The following is a 22363-nucleotide window of genomic DNA, read 5'->3' as shown; positions in this document are numbered from 1 at the left end:
AGGGCTGTTTCTTTTTCATTTCCTGCCTCTTCAGATATATTCTCAGGCTCCTGTTTCATTTTTTTCAAAGCACATATATACTTCAATCCTCTGCCCTCATATGGTTGGTTTGTGGATATGTTTCTGTGTTCATTTTCTGTCTGTACATTGATGAGAAGGGCAGTTACATGAGAGCAGGGGTCATGACTTTCTTGTCACTGTACCACCACCATCTAAAAGAGTGCCGATCATGCAGTAGGTTGTCAGTAAATATCTGGTGTGTAAACAAAGCTCACATAACTTGAATTTTAAAAAGGTATCTGGGAGCTAGAAATGGGCCCTGTCTATGCAGGAAAAGGAAGGATCCAAGCTAAGTGCTTTGCAGTTCTATGTCAGACTTAGTGTGGTTGCATCATAGCTGGTTTTGCCCGGGTGAGGTGATGTTTTTATGTTATCGCCATTGTAGAGAAAGCTTTCGTTTTGGAGGCAAATTCTCCCTCCTTAAAATTAGATTTGATTCCTACTGCTCGAGGACTGATGCACTCATTCCTCAGTTTCTGCAGTGGAAATAGGCCACAGGGAAATACTATTAATATGAGAGCTTAGTTTTAGACTCAATCTGGAAGAAAATTTTAACTGGAAAACACAAGAGCTCAGTTTCTTGAACCATGGGGTCTATGTGAAGTAAGTCACTTTCATCTAAAATTTAGAAATTGAGTTGACAGAAAACTATTTTAAAACTCTTCCCAAATTTTCATAGGCCAAATAGTAAATATTCATTATTTCATTAACTAGCCATAATAAATGGTAACATTCATCAGTGAGTGATCAGGCTACTGGGAAAAGCAGGTTTTGCAGGACATGGCTTCCTTCCAGATGCTGGATTTGCTTTCCTGACACCCAGTGCCTCACTGGAAGTGATCTAGAAGAGAGAACAGCTCTGAAAGGCTTTCCCATCCATATAAAATTCCCTTTTTAGATGAAATGTCTGATCAGTTGTTTGAAATTCAGTGAAAGTTTTTAATATGCTAATATAATAACAACTCGATATGAACCTTATGTTCCTGTACAATTCTCATTCATCTACAGGATTTTTTTTTTTTGGTTTGTTGTTGTTTGTTTGTTGTTGTACTGGGACCTTTATACTGAATTACATCCCAGCCCTGTTTTGAACTCTTTTTTTATTTTGAGACAGAGTCTCTCTAAGTCACTAAGCTACACAGACTGGGTTTGAACTTGTGATCCTTCTGCCTCAGCCTCCCAGAAAGGGATGATAGGTATGCACTACCACACCAGCTAATCTAAAGTTGTTTATAAGCAGGCTCCCCTTATACTGTTCATCTAAAAAGAATTAATATCTAAATATATAGCAAAATAAATAAATAAATAAATAAATAACTTTAAGAGCTCAGTAAAGGTAAAACAATCCAATTAAAAATGGGCAAAAGATATAAATAGACACTTTTTGAAAACAAAACCAAATGGCCAACAAACTTATTTCTTTAAATGCTGAACTTCATTATCCATCAGGGAAATGCAAATGAACACCACATAGAAAATGTCTTCTCATCCCAGTTAGGAAAGCTATCACCAAAAAGATAAAAGACAAAATAAAATAAATAACAAGTGCTGGAAGAGATATGGAGAAAAGGGAACTCACACAGTGTTGTCACTGAAAGCTCTAAAAGGTTTACAATCACTGGTCTACAGGCATCATGTCAACCTGTGAGCATTTTCCTTTTCTTTTCATGCAGGTACAATTTTCACTTAGTTATAATCATACTGCATGGCAATTTTGTATTCAACTTATTCCATTTATTCTTTTGTACAAATATATTCCCATACATCTACATGGCCTACAAGGTAATCATTCTCTCTCTCTCTCATATATATATATATATACATATATATATATATGAATTTTTAATCGTTGAGTCAGTTCATTGCAAGAATATACCTGTACTTATCTATTTTAGGTACACAGACAAATGGATAAACATATCTATGATCTATGGTTCACATTTAGTTTGCTTCCAAGTATAATGAAAACCCTGAAAAATAATAGAATACCTAATATAGGGCCGTCTCCTTTCAAAATCAGTTTCTTAAGGTACAATGCCCCAAGCAGGACAACTCATAGGATAAGAACAATTTCTGGCTTCAACCATTTGTTGTCACATCATCTTCAAAGAATTTGAAGCAGTGCGTGAGGACACTCATGTTTATTACCAGGACCATTAGAAAAGATTCTGAGAAGAAACTAATAAAAAAAAAGAACCCAGTGTTGCAATTTTAGTGTATGCTGTTTATGATATGTCTTGAATCTTATGGTGAGAAAGAAAATTTGTAATTTTTGTTTACATGGGTGAGATGATTCAAAGTCAGTATGTTGTACATGTAGATGGGCCTACTACCTACAAAGTAAGATTTGAGAAGTGCCAAAAAGACTCTACAAAGTATTCTACCTAACTGAGTATCTCGTGGGATCTCAAAGTTCTCTCTCATGAACGAGCTCTTTGGGTTAGGCCATCATGTACCTAATTGAGGAGCAGATGGATTTGGGGAGCTTTTACATAAGCCGCTTGGGACTGCTGCACGGAGGTCAGTTCTAAGGTTACAAAGAACCTCAGGCTCTGCAGGTGTCAGGCAGGCTACAGTTCGAGAAAAGTTGGATGGGGCAAAGAAGCAACAACAGAGCAACGTAACAGAATGGAGACTTGGCTCCTAGGTGATCTCAGTCGATTCCTTACTCTGTCTGGGATTTAGCTTTTTTATCCATAAAATCGACTAATTGGACTAGATCAGTGGTTTTCAAACTTTTCAAAATATAGAACTCTCTTTTAATACAAAATCATACATGTTACCTTCATCACCATATACATAACTGATAGAAGGGGAAGTCTTCTCATCGAAGCAGGGCAAGGAAGTGGCTCAGAACCCTCTCCTGCCCGTGGCCTGCTAGGCCCAGAAAGTGAGACTGACTCTGATTAATATCAAACTTCATCTTTTCCACAATCCAAACAAGGTCAGCTCAGGTATAATTCATGTGCCGTTAATGTTTTAACGTGTTTTTAATTTAATTTGTTATGTGTTTAGTATTAAAAACGAGCGTTCTGGGATTTAGCTCAGTGGTTCCGCCACCTGCCTCACAAGGACAAGGTCCCAAGTTCGATCCCTGGTACCAAAAAAAAAAAAAAGTTTGCAAACAAAAACGAGCATATTTAAATTTATGGTAGTGATTGAACGTTCTCTTTTAGAATAAATCTGTTTATGTGAAGAAAGTGAGTCAATTTAAAGAACAGTATTAAGTACACAATACCATTTGAGGAAACTGTAGTGTGGTAGGAATTGCCATTATGACTCATGATTATTTATTTATTTTTAAATCGTTCAGAGTGTGAAATATGCTAACCTGCACTGGACATTTGGAGACAGAGATGCATCTATGGAGGAACAGGGATGACAGGCAAAAGATGTCGTCTTCACTTAGGTGACCGTAATGCAAGGGCACCACGAACACATGAATCTGTTGCCACAGTCTGATCCCAAATCTCTCTGCCTTCAGGACAAGCCAGTGCTAGTTCCTAAAAAACAAGTCCACTATAAATCTCATTCACATTGGGTTTAGTACTGTTCATATTGTTTTATAATGGTGTTTCAAATTGATACACCTCATTCATAAAACACAATTAACTATTGCTGGGAGAACCCTTGTTCCCTTGCCCCTGAGCCTGTTGAACTTCATATCTGTGTATTCATAGGTACTTTAATTTACCAGTCTTTTGCATGATGCAGACCAATTTTTGCTTTGAATAGATAATAAATCCACATAATTTTTAAAAGTTGTAAAACATTAACTATAACAAAATCTCCCATCTTTGTCCCAAGTCCCACTACATCTCTGTCTGAAAGCAACTTGTATAGATTTCTTATAAACTCTTCTAAGGATACTTTAGCCAAGAATATGTAAATACAAACAGGCGTTCTTTCCCTTATTTCTATTCAGTGGCAGCATAATCTACACACTCTCTTAAATATTTTTAGTTGCTTAACAACATATCTTGGAGATCAATCTATACCAATATATAAAGAGCTTCATGTTTTTAATGGTTGTATAATATTTCATAGATAGATAAAATGTTCCTGTTTTAAATTTAGTCTGTTTCCAGTCACAGGATTATCACAAGTAATGAGGAAGGAGAAACTTTGCAGCTCAGTCACTTGTCATGAGTGTTATAGTTATTCTCAGCCAGGGACATTTTTCCCACCAGAGGAAATTTGGCAATGTCTAGAGAAATTTTGGGTTCTCATGACTGGGAAGTACCACTGGTATCTAGAGCCTAGTGACCATGGATGCTGCTAAATACCCTAAAATACACAGGAAAGACCCATAATAAAGAACCATCCAGCCCCACATGTGCTGAGATTGAGAAGCTGTCATCTATAGAAATGTATCTAGAAGTGGAAATGCTGTGTCAAAGGATATTCGCATCTGTTATTTTGTTAGGATAACCAAATCACTCTCCATAGGGGTTGTACCAATTAACTTTCCCCAGGGCCACGTGTGAGATGCTTGTTTTCTCAAAACCTCAGTAGCAGTATCTTGAGTTTTGATCTTTGCTAGCCTGATAAGTTTTTTAAATGGTATCTAGGTGTAATTTACTGTCATTTCTGTTATCATAGTAACTTGGAGCATCTTTTCATGTGTTTTAGAAACATTAATATTCTTTTCCTCCATTTTTTTAATAAAGCTGTTAGCGTCTTCCTTCATAATTTGTAGGAGCTGTTTTTCTATTAGCTAAATCCTTTGTGCAGACATTCTGGCTTACTTTTTACTGTGGAGTGATTTTTATCCATCTAACAATTATTCTGGAACTTTTTTTTTTTTTTTTTTTTTTTGGTACTGGGGATCGAATATTCTGGAACTCTTATTCAAAGTTATTTCCATTAACAAGATTTTTTGGGTTTTTTGTTTTTTTGTCCTAGACCACAAACACTAGCTCCTGCAGCACACTTAGTCTTATTTGCTATACCTTCAGTCTGTCAATTAACAAATAATAATTGAACATAGCCTCTGTGTAAGGATTTATTTCCTGAAATCCAATGAAGTTGTTACTAACCTACATATTTTGGCTACTGAATCTTCAGTGCTTGAGAGGAAGACACAAAAATATATTTTTTCAAACCCATTAATCATCTCATATTTCCTATCCTGGCAAGAGCAGGGCTTTGAAAGAGGGATCAGGCTAGAGATGCTGAGAGCCATAATGTGCAAGGCACTTGGAGGACCTACTTCCTTGGCGTAGAACACATAGTCCTTGATCTTAGATTCCACATAAGTCTTTTTCTCTCTTCTCGTTTTTGTAAGTGAATTGAAATGAACTTTTAAAAAATATCCTAGAATCATTATCTTTATATACCATGAATTGGACTTAGAATCATTCCTGAATTATTGCTTCATTTATGAGATAAATACACCCACATAAAGGCTCACAGAATTGCTTATTAAAATCTATGAAGGAAATGGCTATCCCTCAAAAAAGAACGTAAGAGGGAACTGTCATGAATTTGAACCTTGAGGGTGTAGAACAGCAGGTGCCAGGTGTGGCCTGGCAGCCACTGCCTGCTAATGGGGTTATGAGGTCACAGGGGCCAAGAATCGTGTCACTTTACACACCCAGCATTTAACGTGCACCCCTCAGCCTCCCTTCTCACAGTCTCTGCCAACACCATAATACAGTGTGGGGTTTGTAAAACTTCCAACTGCTGTAAGTAGTATTTTCCTTTTTTCTGGTTTTCATCTTTCTTCATGCTCACAGTAAGAAACTTCAAATATCACAGAAATGTATTACTTTTACCATGAAATTCTGCCACACTGACACCCACGAGAGAGAACCAGTGTTAGCAGCTTGGATTATCTGTCTTCTTGTATTTTATTTTTGCATATTGCAAATTAACATATATATTTCATCTCTTTGTAAAAAATGAGATAATAATTCACTTTGCTTTAAATTTTCCCTGCCCCTTTTTATGGTACCAGGGATCGAACTCAGGATCTTGCACTTGCCAGACAGGCACAACACCACTGAGCTACATCCCTGGCTTAAATGTTCCCTTTTTGTTGTTGTTGTCAACCTCTTTAATATGTAAAAGGACAATAGAAATGGTTGCAGCTTTTAATAAATTCTTGGAATGCTGGCCTCCTGAGACCATTACGTTTTTTGACTCAGACAGAGTTAAGTTGGGGAAAGACCTTGTTCCATGGGTAAATTTTCCCTTTTTACATTTAGCCTGTATGTGTATTCCTCCATGTAGATCAATTTTATTCTTTACTAATGGTTACAGAGTAATCAGAATGGATGCATGATAACTAACTTATCTACTGATGGATAGATATTTGAGCTTCTCTAGATTTTCTTAGTTTCAGAAATAATGCTGCTATGAACATCCTTTCCTATATCTTTACACATTGTGAACAAATGTGTCCATAGGAGAAGCCCTATAAGAGAAATGTGTTTATTTTATTTAACTGACGTGTGTGTTCGTGTGTGTGTGTGTGTGTGTGTGTGTGTGTGTGTGTAGTAATGGAGATTGAACTCAGGGCCTTCACACTGAGCTACATTCTTGGCCTTTTTAATTTTTAATTTTATTTTATTTATTAATTATTATTATTTTTTGAGACAGAGTCTCACTATGTAGTTTGGGCTGGACTTGAACTCACTTTGTAGCCCAGGCTGGCCTTGAATTCTCAGCGATCCTCCTGCCTCAGCCTCTGGAGTGCTGGGATCACAGGTGTACATCACCACGCCTGGCTTATATTTTATTTTGAGACAGGGTTTCGCTAAATCACTTGCCATGGCTGGGCTTAAACTGTCCTCCTGCCTCAGCCTTCCAGAGTGCTGAGATTATAGGTGTGTACCACCACACCTGGCTTTAACTGTTTTTTTTTAATACAATAAAAGAAATGTGTGATCGTGGCAAAATATTAAAACAGTATAGAAGGATATAAAGTAAAACAGCAAAGCTCTCTTTCTATCTCCTACTTCCAAACCCCAGGACCACTCCCATTGGCCTCTGTTCTTAAACAATTCCTTAGGAGAAAATACATTCATGATTTGAATAGAGGATCCTCAATTGCTGTCTGACTATTCTTTTTCTTTTTTCTGTTTTGTGTTTATTTAATGGGTTTAATCATCTTGGAAATCTTTCTCTTCATCAGATGTTTCATCCTCTTGCAAAATCTTTGGTTTTTGAAATTGAATGTGGACCCTTACTCCATTAATTATGTGATTTTCATGTTGCACTGCATTCTGAAGTGCTTCTTCTGAAAAAAGTAAATCCGACACATACCCTTATGAAAGCCAGTCTCTTTATAAAAAGGAAGAATGCACTTTCGTATATGGCCAAACTGAGCAAAGTGTTTTCTCAGCTCATTGGCTGTTGCAGTCCAAGGAATTTTCTGGACAAAAGCAAACTGCCGAGTAAAATTCGTACGCAGTGCCAGGGCACCCCTCGCCACGGAGGCTGCCATTTTTAGACTGCGCTGTCTGACTATTCTGTGATAGTATAGTTCTTTTCTTTTTCTTCCTTTCTTTTTCTGTATTTTTTCTTCATGTAAATTCTCACCTCTTGCTTTGGGTAGTCAGAGTGCTACTACTGAAAAGATGGCAGACCTTAAGAAGAACTGCATTGTTTTCCCCACAGCCAACCTCATAGTAAACCACAGTGTGAAACGCTGAAGTGATGAATGTCAGACGACTGTGGGTTCCTCTGAGTGAGAGGCCTTATGGCCATAAGGAAAGAAAAGAGGCCAGCTGTGGATGGGTCATAGTTTCCTGGCTTTAGATGGGCCCAGGGAACCTCAGCATCAGCTCCTTTTGCCCAGATCTTCCCAGAGCTTCCAAGTGCCTCTTCCTTAGGTCCAGTTGAAGATGGGTTGGGAGAAGGAGGGATTAGCAACAGCTAATAACAGTTGTGTGGCTTCTCTTACCAAACAGTACTTTTTCCATAGAGACTTCAGTGATTGCACCTTTCATTGGGCGCCTTCCCCCGGCTTGAGCAGCAGCTACCTGCATCTGCATTGGTACTGAAGAGCTAAGAGAACCTAGAGGAGCCGAGAGCTGAGCTGTGAGCACACGGCTTACCCAACGCCACAGTCACTGCAGGGCTTCAGACCCTTGCTTTTCCAAGTCCTGAATCCCCGCTTTTCCCTGCCTACTGTTTGAGAGCACTCTTTTTCATAGACACAAAAAAGTGAGTGCGGAAAATGGCAAGGAATTTGTGGCTCATCTTGGGAAGGCTTTGAAACCCAAGTCTAGGAAGAGTCCTTAAAATCAATTTTAGAACTACTAATCTGCATTCGGCTATGGGTGGGGGAAACAACCCCCAATCGGTCACTTAAGTTTCACTTCCGTAGGACATCAGTTTTCATTTCATTTGTGCCACTGCCAATTTCAGATGGTACAATAGCTGTACTATACCCAGAAGAGGCATTGAACAAAACATTTGAAATGCCTTGAGTGGTCATAAGAAAGATTTCCTGGACTCAGGAAAATTCACATACTGCTACATAGTTACTGTTAGAGTGAGACCCCAGGAAAGTCTGAACGGCACCATGCCCTTATGTGAGTGAAAATATGCTCTCACCTGATGCCTAACATCCCATCACCAAATCTCCCTCTGATCTCAAGTGTCTGATACCTTTCCTCCTATGAGCTCCTCAGAAACAAGCCAAGATTTAGGCCATCAGTTAAGTTGTACTTTATGAGTGTCTGGGGAAGGTTTCTATAGGAGAAGAAGAGGGGTTGCCAGAGGGAAAGCTAAAGCCCATGAGAACAAATGTGACACAGATCAGGAAACTGGCCCCTTTCGTGATTTTGCCCTGTTTTTACAAATAATTGGCAAAATAAACAAATGATTCTTATTGTCAAAATCACCACTATCACCACTTAAGAACTGTCCTCCCCAATGGTGGTTCTTGATTTTACTTTTTCCCAAAAGAAAATGTAGGCACATGAAGACAAGAGCAAGTTCTCATTTATAGGCAGCATTTGGAGAAGGAAATCAAAGGAAGTAATATTGAGTGACCACTTTATCATTTTAATGATATTCATTTGCAGTAGATACATGTAGTTGTTTTAAATTCTCCCAAAGTGCCCATTGATCAAGGATATTTGATACCACTTTTTAAAAGGTGACTAAGAGATTCAGACACTTGCCTCAAGGTGCACCGCTGTAAAGAATGGAGTGAGTCTTCCTGAACTGAAGGCTCCAGTTCTTCCCCATGCTGCCTCTCCAGAGTAGAAATATGAAACTGAGAAAGTCCCCTGTCCAAGTGTAACCAATCCATAACTTCCCACTAAGGTACCTGCTGAGCTAGCAGAGTGGCCAAGGGGTCAATGTCATTAAAGAAGAGTTGTCATCCTAAGGAACCAAGGAATGTGCTCCACCTTGGCACAACCCAATAGGGCAGAAATAAAACTTTTAGGTCATGGCTTGGAGAAATAGGTCATGCAACGGATAATTCAATGTTGAGTTTGAGCAAGTGTAGAGCCGTGAAGCACAGTGGTTAACTGCTTAGGCTCTGGAGTCATAGAATTAAACTGTTGTGCTGCTTTTGCTCTAAGAGAGATGGACGTTCTGAACCTCAATTTTCTCACAATACACTGGTCAGAATAAAACTTTGTTGGATCTTGATTAAATGAGATGGGGCACTGAGTATAAAAGTGCCTAAAAGCATTGTCTTTTTAAATTTTTGCTGCCTCTGTCTTTAAAATTCACAATCCAAATTCTACACTATGGAAGAAACATAAAAAGGAGAACGAAAAAGCCATTTGCAGTTTCTACACATCAGATTCCTGGACTGCATTTGATACATGCAGATGTCTAGATGAGACATCAGGATGTGAGGTCAGTAGAGCTATGAACACAGCCAAGAGAAACAAGGCTCAGCAAAGTCCTGTGACTTCCATCCCGAGCGGTGCAGACAGAAAAACAAACAGGGATGGGAGCAGGCTTTATTTGGTGTCTCTCTGGTGGCTTTCATGTGGTTTCCTTGGAAGGATTTGCCCTGGCGTTTTGCAGAAATAGTGCAGTTGTTAGGGATGATTACAGGCAATTGCCGATTCCCAGGGACTGAACTGCGTGTACTTGGGGACCAGCTGCTCCCCAGTGACCAACTGAGGAGTGCGCAGTGGGTCCTGCTGTTCCCCACAGATTAGATCTTGTGAGAGCCAAGGAGAACTAGCCTCGGGCCCTGGAGAGACACAGACACAGTGGACTGAAGGGGAAGAATCAAGCACTTATTTGGGAATGAGCATGAGGGTGGTGGTAGATCATGGAACCCATTCCAACAGAAGAGCAAAGCTGAGAGCAGGCTCCCCTAACAGACTAAAGTCTCTTACAATCCATGTTTGAAGTCAATAATATTAAGAAATCAAGGCTGGGCTGGGAACTGTCCCCGCTTCTCTTCTCTGATCTTAAGCGTGCCTGTCAGGGTCCCCAGACTGTGGTCCCCTCCCCTGACCTCGGCTGCAGCCTGGGCCCATCACTCCAGAGCTGCCATGTCCTCCAACTTGGAAGGCTTCACGGTGCTCACTGCAGAGATCATCAGCAAGATTTCAAGGGGCCCTTGACTCCCACCTGGGGTATATGTTTGAAGCCAGGATCTCTGAACTCACACCCCACTCATCTCTTGAATCCCCAGTTAGTTCTGTGGAGGTGGATGATGTCTTACAGAGGTTTATGAATCCAAGCAAGGGAACAAGAGGAGAGAATCAAGGCAGTGTGTGCCGCTGAGCTCTGCTGCCTCCGAGTTTTGTGGAGAAAGTGGCTGATGGCCTCGCCACTCATGACACACCCTGGCACATCACCTCGCCTCCTCTCTTCAGCTCTGCTTTGCTCCACTGCCCAAGATCATCTTGATTTTGTTGTCATTGCTGTCAAAAGACTACTTCCTTTGAATTGAATCCCAGAGCCTCAGAGTATCAGGATTTGTGGTTTCAGTTGGATTTTTGCTCAGTTTTAATTGTAATGATTTTAGTGGTAGGAACATTTCTTTGTTTGGCGTAATAGCTTTTGTATTGAGAAACTGTTTTACCAAGTAACAGTCATCCCTGGGTGCAAAGTTGTAAAAACTGTTTCAAAGGAAACAAATTTTGTTACAGTTGAGTTTTTCTTGCCTTTAAATTGCGATGTAACATTTCTTACTACACAGAAGGAAACATTTGTATTGAATTGTTTTAACCTACCTGTAAACCCAATGGGGTTGTGAGGCTGAGGCAGGAGGATGAGAAGTTCTAGTCCAGCCTGGGCAGAGCAAGGATGAGCAAGATCTTGTCTCAAAAAATTTCAGAAAGGGCTGGGGATGTAGCTTAGTGCCAGGGCCCTGTGTTCAGTCCTCAGTTCCGTAAAAATAAGTAGATTAATTAATTTTTTTTAAAAGCCATGCTTCTGCTTAGCTGTAATATAGTGTAAGGCCCAAACTTGACAGCTACATTACAGTTGAAAGAAGACTTTGCTGCCTAAGACTAGAAAAGTACTTATTTAAATAATTAAATAACTTTAAAACGCAGTGGTTTTCCTCTTACTAATGAGGAAAACCCTTTATTGATTCCTCCATAATCTGTTTCTAATTAATCAATAGAAAAAGATTTTAAAATGCATGTAGTTATGCATTTCAGGTATCTATCCATGGACTAATTGAAATTAATATGTATAACCATGGCAAAACAATATACTTAGAAGTACTTATAAATCTCTCTCAGGGCATCATTAAGGGTTGTGGTGCTTAGCTAAAATTGACCCAGAGGATATGAACTATAATTTTCTTGAGTTAAGAACATTAAAAATTGTAGGATGCCGGGCATGGTGGCACATACCTGCAATCCCAGCACTCAGGAGGCTGAGGCAAGAGGACTGCCGAGAGTTTCAGGCCAGCCTGGGGTATATAGTTCGAGGCCAGCCTGCACTACAAAGCAAGATCCTGTCTCAAAAACCCATAAATAAGTAAGTAAATAAAGAAATAAAATTCTTTAAAAATTGGAGCAAATTTTCAAGCCAAAGGAGTTCATTCTCCAGCATATTATCTAAATTGAAGTTGAGTTTATTGGTACATTTTAGGTGTACAATACAGTTACATTCATCATTGGATCTATTTTTTGTTGTTGTTGTTGTTTTTGGTACTGGGGATCAAACTTAGGACCTTAAGCTTGCAAGGCAGGCAGCAGAACCACTGAGCTAAATCCCCGGCCCAATGGAAAAAATAAAAAATAAATAAAAATTGAGCAGTATCTGAAAAAATAAAAAATAAATTGAAGTTGAGGGGGTACAGTCTATTGAAATGAACTTTACCATCTACTGCGCATATACAATGTGTTAATGTTACTTCCACAGAAAACAAAAGATTTAATATTTTAAAACTTTATTTTAAAAATTTGATTAAACTATGTTTTAGTAACAATAAAAAATCTGCTGTTAGACTAAAGTGTTTGAATCTTACCTAATTTTAGTACAGTAATTGGATGTTGGGATGGGTTAGTCCCTTATGAATTGCACTACATTTGTGCATTGGTCTTTAATGATTACTGTTCTGTTCGGGGTGTGGGGGGGAGTTCTGGAAAATTGATGAGCAGAAACCACAGACCAATATTTTTTTTTTTGGTACCAGAAATTAAACTCGGGTCCTTGCGCTTGTGGGGCAGGCGACAGAACCACTGAGCTAAATCCCCGGCCCAGACCAATACTTTATAGTGATGTTCCTTTTGAGTGTGTAGTACTAGGGCTTGAAGCCATAGCCTTTTGATTGCTAAGCAAATGCTCTACCACTGAGTTATACTCCAAGCCCTTTTTATTTGGTGAGGGCTTCTTGCTAGTTGTCCAGGCTGCCCTTGAAATTGGAATCCCCCTGCCTCACCCTCTTCAGTAGCTAGGATTACAGGTGTGTACCATTGCCCCCAGCTGAATTTCCTTTTCTTTGGAGATGGGAGAGAATCCCTAAGCGGGGAATATGGTGCTCATGTTGTTACATCAAGCAGGCTTTTTGAAGGATCTTAAAGGTATTTTTGCTAGCTACTTTCTTAACTTCACCATTTGGAGACATTAACGGTCTATTGTGAAACCTCTTACATTTGTGATTGTGGACAGAAATGTGCCAAGAATGTACAGTGGAACCTGGATTTACGGACTCCATCAGTTCCCGAGGGAGGGCTGGTGGTTCTAAGTCAATACAGCTGAGATCTGGATGTTTACCTGGATACACATTATAGATAACAAGAGGCAGGTGGATCTTCCATTAACCTAATTAACCCAAGTTGTTCGTATGTCAGGCTGGTGGTAACTTGAGGGCCCACTGTATAATGAAGTGGGTATTGTGGCACATTCCTATAGTTTCAGCACTCTGGGATGATGAGGCAAGAATATCCCAACTTAGGGAGATCCTTTCTCAAAATAAAAACATTTTTTAAAATGCCAGGGATATAGCTCTGTGTGAAGAAGGCCCTAGGTTCAATCCCCAGTAACACACACACACACACACGCACGCGCGCGCGCACACACACACCTATTTAAAATCCCAGTTCTGTTACTTAGTAGATGTGCAACCATGGTCAAATTGTAAACCTGCCTCTTCCACATGTAGAATAGGAGCCAAGGGGTAATAGTTTTAACTCTACAATGTTTTAATAAAAATCAAGTGAAACAAAGCATGTAACACAGCATAATTCTTGCACAGAGAAAATGTGTGCTAAATTAGTCTTATTGATATCACTGCTGCTGCTGAAAACCACCACAGGTAGGGTTGGCCAGGACCCAGCCATTCAAATTTAGTGAGGTTAGTTGGACTGTAGGAGAGCCTGGTCCCGAGTCCTTGTTCAGGCACCAACTATACCCCAGCCAAGTACCAAGCCTCACGCTGGGGAGCCACCTGTAGCTGATCCTCCCATGGCTGACCTTGTTCTGGGAGAACCATTACTGTGTTCTTCCTGACCAGGTGGAGGGCAAACGAGGATGAAAACCAGGATGAATGACAAGGGCGTGCAGACAGCCAGGGAACTCTTGCCTCTTAGGCAGAGGAACTCCTCTCTATGGTTCATCTCACTTTTATTCACCCAAACACGGGCCACAAGCAACAAAGTAACACAAGATTCATCTGTTTTCCAGTATCCCTTAGTGCATACTCTGGAAAACAGCCTCAGCTGTCTTTAGCTTTCCCTAGAACCTGAGATATCCAAACACCCCTGAGTGCAGCCTTTCGCCTTTGTGCTCAGAGGAGGCTAATTAGGCCTCGGTTCTCCTCTGGTCTCTGACACTGGACCCCAGTTCTTGTTTTCTCTTTGTGCCTAGCCTAGGGTGAGGTTAACTGTTCTAAATGAAGAGCTACATTTGAAGAGAAGTGACTGATCAGGGGCTTTGGGATATGAGATTGGAATTGGGCTTTGAACTCGGGATATCAGGGAAGAAATCAGAGAGAAAAGTAAGTGAGGGGGGAAGACAAGTGTCTTCTAGAAGGAAATGTTTGAGTCTAACAGATTAGCCATGGTGAGCCCTGGAAGATTTAGGAGACCATCTACATCACTCCATATGCGGGAACATTGTTACAAGATTATCTCTTGCTTTTTCACAGTGGATGTAGGGAGAGAATCTAAAGAATCTGCTTTTATTCCTGAATATTTTGGTTTGCTTAAAATCCATGCTCTAGAACTGTAATGTCTACATGCAGTTATTGAAATGTGAAATATTTGGATAAATCAGATTAAATACTACTAAAATTAAATTTTATTAAAGCTAAAAAAAAAAATCAAAGATCATCTGAGTTAAGAGGGGAACACGTCCTTGAAAATTGTGTGACTACTGAGCACTTAAAACAAGGCCAGACCAAGCTGAGATGTGTTAGAAAGCATGATTTCAAAGACAGTGCTAACAAGAAATATATCACATTTTCTATGTTGCTTAGGGTTGAAAATGATAGCATTTTAGATATACAGTATTGGTTTGAATGACATAATTGCCAAATTTATTTTACTTATTGTTTTTTAATGTACCTGCTGGAAATTTTTTAATTAATGTATGGCTCACATTTTATTTCTACTTCACATAGAATTTTTATCCCAATTCTTGATTCCAGTTTATATTTACCTCCATTTTATGGCCTGATTGCAATGAGATTCTTACCTAGTGCCTTTCTGCCCAGGGGTTTTGCTCCTGCTGTTTTCTCTACCAAGGATGCCCTCTCCCCTACACCTGCTGGCAGATGGTTCCTATCTGGCTATCTGATTTCTTCTCAAGCATCCTCTCCAGAGGCCTGCCCTAATGACAAGTTGTTCCTTTCTCTCTATTCCACCTATTTGTCCTTTCTGCCTTCCCAAACTTATAATGGGGTCACATCCTGATAAATCCGTCCGATGTTGAAAGAATTATAAATCAAAAATGCATTTAATATGCCTCACATTAACAGCACAGCACACTGCAGAGTACCAGGTCTGTTCCCTCACGACCACGTGGCCAGCCAGTACTGCAGCTTGCACGGCTGGGCAGCATCTCAAGAGAGTATGAAAGTATATATTGCCAGCCTAGGAAAAAGATTAAAATTCAAAAATTGAAGTACAGTTTCGACTGATTGCTTTTGTGGCACTGTAAAGACAAAAAACCCTGAGTAGAAACATTAGACGGGGACCATATATACAATGTGAGCCTCTTTGCTCCACTCCCTGAACTCAGAACAGCATCTTATTCATAGCTGGCCCTCAATCAATCTTTTTGAGCAGTTAGATGCCTTAGGCTTAAACCCGATTAAAGTTGTTTAAAATGTGCTCCTGCCTGGTGGACTCTGTTCCTCTCTCCCTAAGCAGCACTGAGGACCAGCTATGGTGGAGGGCACCAGGGCAATGTCACAGATGCCCTTGTTTCTGCCCTTGCAAAGCTGTAAAGTTAGTGGTTTTCAAAGACAAAAGTGTCAGCAGAGCTGTCACGTTATGGCCTTGAGCTTCTATTTCATTTCATCATCTATACTTGGGAAATAACCTCACAGCAATAGAAGCAAGGTAACCTCAAAGCTCAGGCTCTCTGTTTATCAGGAGCTGCAGATGGTTGTGCAAGGGGTGGTTTCTTTGTGCTCTTCTGTTTTGAAAAACAGATTAGACATTCCTGAGAACTATGATTATGGGCAGCCCCAGGGCATGTATTTCTAGCTGTGGAAGACCTAAAGGAGGAGATAGTTTGAGTCAAAAGGGCACATGTTTCCAGAGGTTTTTATAGGAAGACAGACCTCCTAAGACTTGAGTAGATTACAAAGGCAACTTCTAGACCAATATGTAGGACAAGTGCTCATTTGTGTTGAAATATACTCTATAAATGTGCAAGGGAATGATCAATCTATCCCAAACAGTTAACCTTGGCTGTGTCAGGGTTGAAAAAGGGTGGGATAATAATGTGATGTAATTATCTTTTTCATGAGTCTCCATATTATTTTTTTTTGTCTAAACATGGGTGTGTTTCACAAATGAACAAAATAACTTTTATAATGAAAATTTAGAAAGGAATACCGCAGAATTTCCCTGTGTTTGATAGGGCCTACTCACATCATGAATTTGTTCATCTCAGTTCTGTACTTCAACTATCAGCTTCCAGGCTGGAATCAAAATCAAGAAGTGAAGATGTAGGTCACTTCTGGAGATACTGGGGATGTCATGGTTCCTAAGACTGGCCAAGCACACTTGTAAATCATGACTCCCATGCAATAGTTAGGACTCTCTTCATTTCTTCATTCAAGAAGGTGCCCTTTATTGAAGGTACTTATTATGACCCCGGTACTTTGTTTACCTTGTCCTGTTTTATTCTCCAGTCAGCCCTTTAAAAGTAAGTGTTTTTATCCTTTTAAGATGTGGGGTCCAAGGTCCTGGAGAGTTAGAAGAGTTGCCCAACATCACAGAGCTGGAGAGAGGCAGAGGGCAACTTCAAGCCTCACTTTTCCCACGTTGTGCTCATTTCCCCAGTGTTTGCTACCCTGTTAGGAAGGGTAAGTTTTAGGGACATGTCTTGCAACTGGTTCCATAGCTGAATGAAACAATTTTCAATGGAAGCCTAATTCTGTGCTCGCTTCGGCAGCACATATACTAAAATTGGAAGCCTAATTCTAGGTACCTAGGAAAGACTTCTGCTCTCCAAAAGCACTTTCCTTCCTTGGAGCCAACAGTCCAGCAATAGAATCTGTTCCATTGAATGAGGCATACTGTCCCCTTCTCCAAGCATGAAGCCCTTTAGAAATGGGTTACATGTAACATCAGTATACATCACAAGCTATCATATGGGTGAATTCATTACCAAGAATGTACATCTGCAAGGGAAGGAGACATAGGCCCAGTGAGATTTGATGAGTGGGGAAAGGAGTAGAAAAGAAATAATTACAGTGCACAGACAGGAATATCCTGCAGAGGTGACATTGTGGGACTGTAAATAACTAAGGAACAGGGAGAAGCCAAATGTAGAAAACAAAGCTATCGCTAGCATAATACATCACTACCCAGGTGAGGCCTGAGCTCACTTACTATTCTAAAAAGTCATGGGTTGGCACGTGTGTGGTTCATTCTCCATAGATTGTACTGTCCATCCCAGTGATGAGTTCTGCAAATACTGCCATTCATCACCAAGGCAGTGTAGTGTGTGATACCATGGCTCAATGAATAGATATTAGTCACCTCATCAAGAAAAGATTCAGAAGACACATTCTCCCATGAGTCTGCTCAAAGTCTTTCGCAGATAGAAGGCCAAGAGGCAGTTGGTTTACCATGCTAATGGAACTTTTCTAGTAGCAGATTTCTAGAAGCAGCTTTCACAAAAATGTCATCTTCTCTCTTACTTAAATGGGATGTTCTTATCTTCTCACAGAAAAAGCGCACTTTGAAGGGCTCCATTGAACTCTCCCGAATCAAATGTGTGGAGATTGTGAAAAGTGACATTTGCATCCCATGCCACTATAAATACCCATTTCAGGTAAGTCCATCAGGCCTGAAGTGGATAGTTTCGCATTCCCTGGGCCATGGTTAAAATCCTAAGTCATTGTGAGAGAAAGTGGGAATGGAATGTCTCTGGTCCAGGCTTAGAACTTAGACCAAGCCCAGAAGGAAATTTCTGCATTGTTCTTCCAATCAGTGATATTCACTCATTCACTTATTCCACAAAGGCTAAGCAGAAAATTGTGAAAAGGCTGTTATTCTTCATTCCTTTTCTCTTGTATCTTCCCTGCCTCAATGAAAATCCTAATTACTCTGTTCCTTGGGGAAGGAAAAAAGTTTCTGTTGATGACCCAAAGCCTAGAGTGCTTTAAGTACAGTTTGCTCATGATTTGGGGCCACAAATTGCAAACCAGGGTTATGAATTTCTTGGTGTCTCCAAGGGAAAAAGTGTCAGCTTTTACAATCTGAGTGAATAGAATCTGGAAATGGTTGTGCTGCCCAAAACCTTAATTACTAGCAACATGCGGTTGTTTACATTTAATTGTAAATTAATTAAAATTCAGTGGTACTAATATTTTAGCTCCCTGGTCACATTGGGCACATCGCACATGTTCAGTAGTCATATATGGCTAATAGGGCTGGTGTTGGACAGCACACATTACAGACTATTTGTCACTGCAGAAAGTTCCACTGGACAGTGCTGGAGGGTGTTCTTTTGGAGTCTTTATCGGGCTTACACTCTTGACATTTATGACTCCAGAGGAATGGATATCTGCTAGCACATTCCAGTGTCTCATTGTTGCTTGCCAACTTGAGGGTTGAATATTCTATTTTTAATGTGGTAGAAAAAGGAATTCTTTCCACTAGAAAAGTGGTCCCCTGGAGTTGGAATTATTAGGACTGAAAGTGAAGGGACTGACACTGGTTTCCAGTTGTTAAAAATCCCAATTGCAAATGAGTGCATGAAAAAAATTGGTGAAATTCAAAGATCTGTAGTCTGGTTGATAGTATTGTACCAATGTCAATTTCCTGCTTTAAAAACTGCTGGCGTTATGTAAGATGTTATCAGTGGGGAAAGGTGGGTGGATGCATACAGGAACTCTGTACTATTTTTGGAACTTGTGAATCTTAAACTATTTTAAAACAAGAAAGCTTTTACAAATCTTCAGTATGTATCTGTCATCTAACAAACTTGCTCTTAAACATGCTGGCAGAATATTTTTTAATCACTGAAAAATTAAGAGAAATAAATGTGCTACCAAGGCAAGAAGAGAACTTTCTCTTGCTGTCTTAACTTAGCAATTGCTTTATTTGTGGCATGAATCTCTGATGAGAGCCCGAACTGTGGAGATTGATCCTCCAATTGCATAGTGCACAAACATCTGGGTGGAAAGGACACTAGGTCCCTAATCATCCAGATTTGCTTAGATAATGACATGCATTGGAAGCCCCATCCTCAGCCCTGTAAACCAGATGGGCCTGCTGTCATTACCATCTTTGGACACCCTACTCACCGGGGCCCCTGTGTGTATGTGTCTCCAGGTTGTGCACGACAACTACCTCCTGTATGTGTTTGCTCCAGACCGAGAGAGCCGGCAGCGCTGGGTGCTGGCCCTTAAAGAAGGTAACTCAACTCCTGTGCCACTGACTCACTGAGACCTTGGATCTCATGACAGGCTCTGGTTCCGTGATAGAATAGAGTATGGCCTGAGAGCACCTGATCGCCAACATTTCTCCCTTTGAGGGTTGATGAAGGTCCCAAGCTTTTATCCTGGGCCCAACCAGGGCAACAAGCAATGTAATCAAGATTGGACAGAGAGCCTGTCACCTATTCTTGTAAGGCTCCAAGCTAAAATATTCTAAGTGGTTCGTTTTAAAGGGTTATACAACCATGCACATAACATCCTTCATTTTTCAGCTTGGCTAGCAAAACCTAAAACGTTTACCATCTGGCCTTTTAAGTAAAAGAAAAAGTTTAAGAAAAAGTTTACCAAATTCTTGCATGGTGACAAAATAAGAGTATAGGCCCTTGATTTGGATAACTTGGGTTTAAATCCTGCTTCTCCCATGTACTCCATGCTCTTGGGCCAGTTCTTAACTGCTCTGGGCTTCAGTTTCCCCATGTACTAAACAATGAGAGTGGCAGGAATAACAGTACCTGTCTTCAGGGTTGATGTGAGTGAAAATCTTGACCCATATTCAGCACCCAATAAAGACTAGCAGGGTTTAAAGTCATTCAGACAGTCAGTCAGGGTATTTCTTAAGCCTCACCAACCTGACGATGTAATGAGAGCTAGCACAGTGTCAAACTCCATGGGATGTAGAGCAGGCTGTGAAAATTTCAGCTCTGCCAATTACCAGTGTGTGGTCTTGGCCAAGACCCTTGACCTTTGTGTCTCTCCATTTCCTCAGCCATAAATTTTTACTATTAATTCATAGGGTCATTGTGAGAATGAAATGAGTTAGGACATGTAAGGTTCTTAGAACAATACTTATCCCCAACATAGCACTTGGTCAATATTCCTGATCATTATATTTTTATTCTTCAGTCAGAAACATCCCAGGTATCACCAAGTCTGGGCTCAGATAGTAATCTGTCTATAGGTAGCTATGAGAACTAAGGATAAGCAAGTCTGAAAAATGGCAATACAATTCTACGTACTTCCAAGGTTGTTGTGCGGGTAAACTGGAAAGTGCTCTCCTATCCAACAGTCACATGAATGGCCCCACTATGTCCACTGGCCAGCCTCCCCGGGTGAAGGGGTTTTACACATAGGATGCTGAAGTCGGAAGGAGCGCTGGAAATGAACTGTGTAGTTCTGTGGGTTTTACACTTTTTTTTTCAGTAATAGAATCCCTTTTTTTCCAACAAAAATCTTACCTCAGAGCCACACATCTCTAAGGAAGAAAAGCAAAGTTGCTGTTGTTGAAGATGCAGGCAGTGAGGAGATGGGAAGCCCATCCTGTCTTCCTATTACTACTAACACATGGCCATTGGGACCACTGATCTAACAATGAATTTACCAATCTCATTGCTTAGTGGGGAGAAAGGGAGCCTCAAGACAAAGGTTCACCCAGCCCAAGGGCACACACCCACCTGGAGGCGTAGCCAGAGAAGAACCCAGGTCTGCTGATGGTTAAATCTAACACACCTCCCTCAGTAAATAGCACAGTGAATTTGCTGGCCATTTTTCTGACTACTCTGGGTGATGTTCTCTCAAGCCACACAGTGGGGTCCAATCTCAGGGAGTCTTAGAATTGGTGGCCCTTCATAGACTGACCTGGAAATAACTCTTCTGCCGGTGTCAACCGCTTTCAGAAACAAGGGATAATAACAGTCTGGTGTCCAAGTATCACCCTAATTTCTGGATGGATGGGAAGTGGAGGTGCTGTTCTCAGATGGAGAAGCTTGCAGTAGGGTGTGCTCATTATGATCCGACCAAGAACGGTAAGACTGGGAAACCCCTTTCGTCTTCGTAAAAGCACTGTACAGATGAAAAGTTGTCAGCGTCCCGTCATTGAGGGTGTCATGGATTGAATGTGAAATCCTACATTGTCAGAGGAAAAGCCTCCTCTCTGTTTCCCACCAGCCTGTTCATGCCTTTTCACCTCAAAGCTAATCTCTTACATCTCTGGCTACTCAAAGTGTGGTCCTCAGACCACCTGGATCCCCGAACCCTAGGAGCCAGTTAGAAATGCAAATCCTCTGGTTCCAGCCCAGATCTATTGGATCAGAATGTGCATTTTAATGAGATCCTGGGAGATTCATGTGTATAGTAAACTTTGAGAAGCACTGCTATCATCTCCTGTTAGGAAATTTGAGTGGCGTGGTCTGCTTAAATCTTAAATTATAGACACAGTCTTAAGAAGTGCAGAATAATATTCACTTATTTGCTACAATGACATCATGACACACACGTTTAATTACACAAATTCAACTTGGGAAAGAAGAGAGAAAAAAAACCCTTATTTTACTCTGTGGCTTCTTCCTCCCTCTCCAAACTTGCCCTTGACCTACTCAATCTCAGAGAAAAGGAGTCAGCAGTCTAAGTGTAAAATGAAAACAATGGAAGTTGTTTCTTGGCCTTTGACATAAAGGCTCAGGACCTGGTGATTGGAGTGCAACTTGATTTTGCCTTAAGTGTCAACTTTGGAACTTCAACCTTCCTGTCTAATGCACTTTCACATGTTCAATATCTTGTTTCTCACAGCCCTCTGGAGTAGATGGTGTGATGTTAAAGACATGGCTGGCCTGAACAATTTAGTATGCGCAGGACTGTACAGCTGCAGAACTATTATAGAAGAGGAATGATGGCCCATGCTCCATTTTCCTCTCCTCACAACCTTTTCTACCACAATTACCCTTTCTTTCTCATCTGTCAATTTTTTTTTTTGCCCTAAGCTTACATATATTAGATGGACAACCTAAGGTGGAT

At 40.5% G+C, this 22363-nt stretch overlaps 1 protein-coding gene and 1 pseudogene across 3 annotated transcripts in view; one reads left to right on the top strand and one right to left on the bottom strand.

The window, feature by feature from the left end:
• The window catches only part of Itk (IL2 inducible T cell kinase), a 73007-nt gene that overhangs the window by 17053 nt on the left and 33591 nt on the right, over positions 1-22363 (top strand). For all 3 annotated transcript variants that reach the window (XM_004836493.3, XM_087194913.1, XM_087194912.1), the window contains exons 2-4: positions 17860-17964; positions 19470-19551; positions 21247-21375. In XM_004836493.3, coding sequence (XP_004836550.1) covers positions 17860-17964; positions 19470-19551; positions 21247-21375 — 316 coding nt within the window. The remainder of the gene's footprint in view (positions 1-17859; positions 17965-19469; positions 19552-21246; positions 21376-22363) is intronic.
• Positions 7167-7510, bottom strand: LOC106010496 (SRA stem-loop-interacting RNA-binding protein, mitochondrial pseudogene; annotated as a pseudogene).

The sequence above is a fragment of the Heterocephalus glaber genome, unplaced genomic scaffold (genome assembly GCF_053883595.1).
Source record: "Heterocephalus glaber isolate CG9 unplaced genomic scaffold, H.glaber_assembly_v1.0 deba00001606, whole genome shotgun sequence".
NCBI lineage: Eukaryota > Metazoa > Chordata > Mammalia > Rodentia > Bathyergidae > Heterocephalus > Heterocephalus glaber.
The sequence above is the reverse complement of the archived record's forward strand: the minus strand, read 5'-3'. Positions and strand labels throughout refer to the sequence as shown.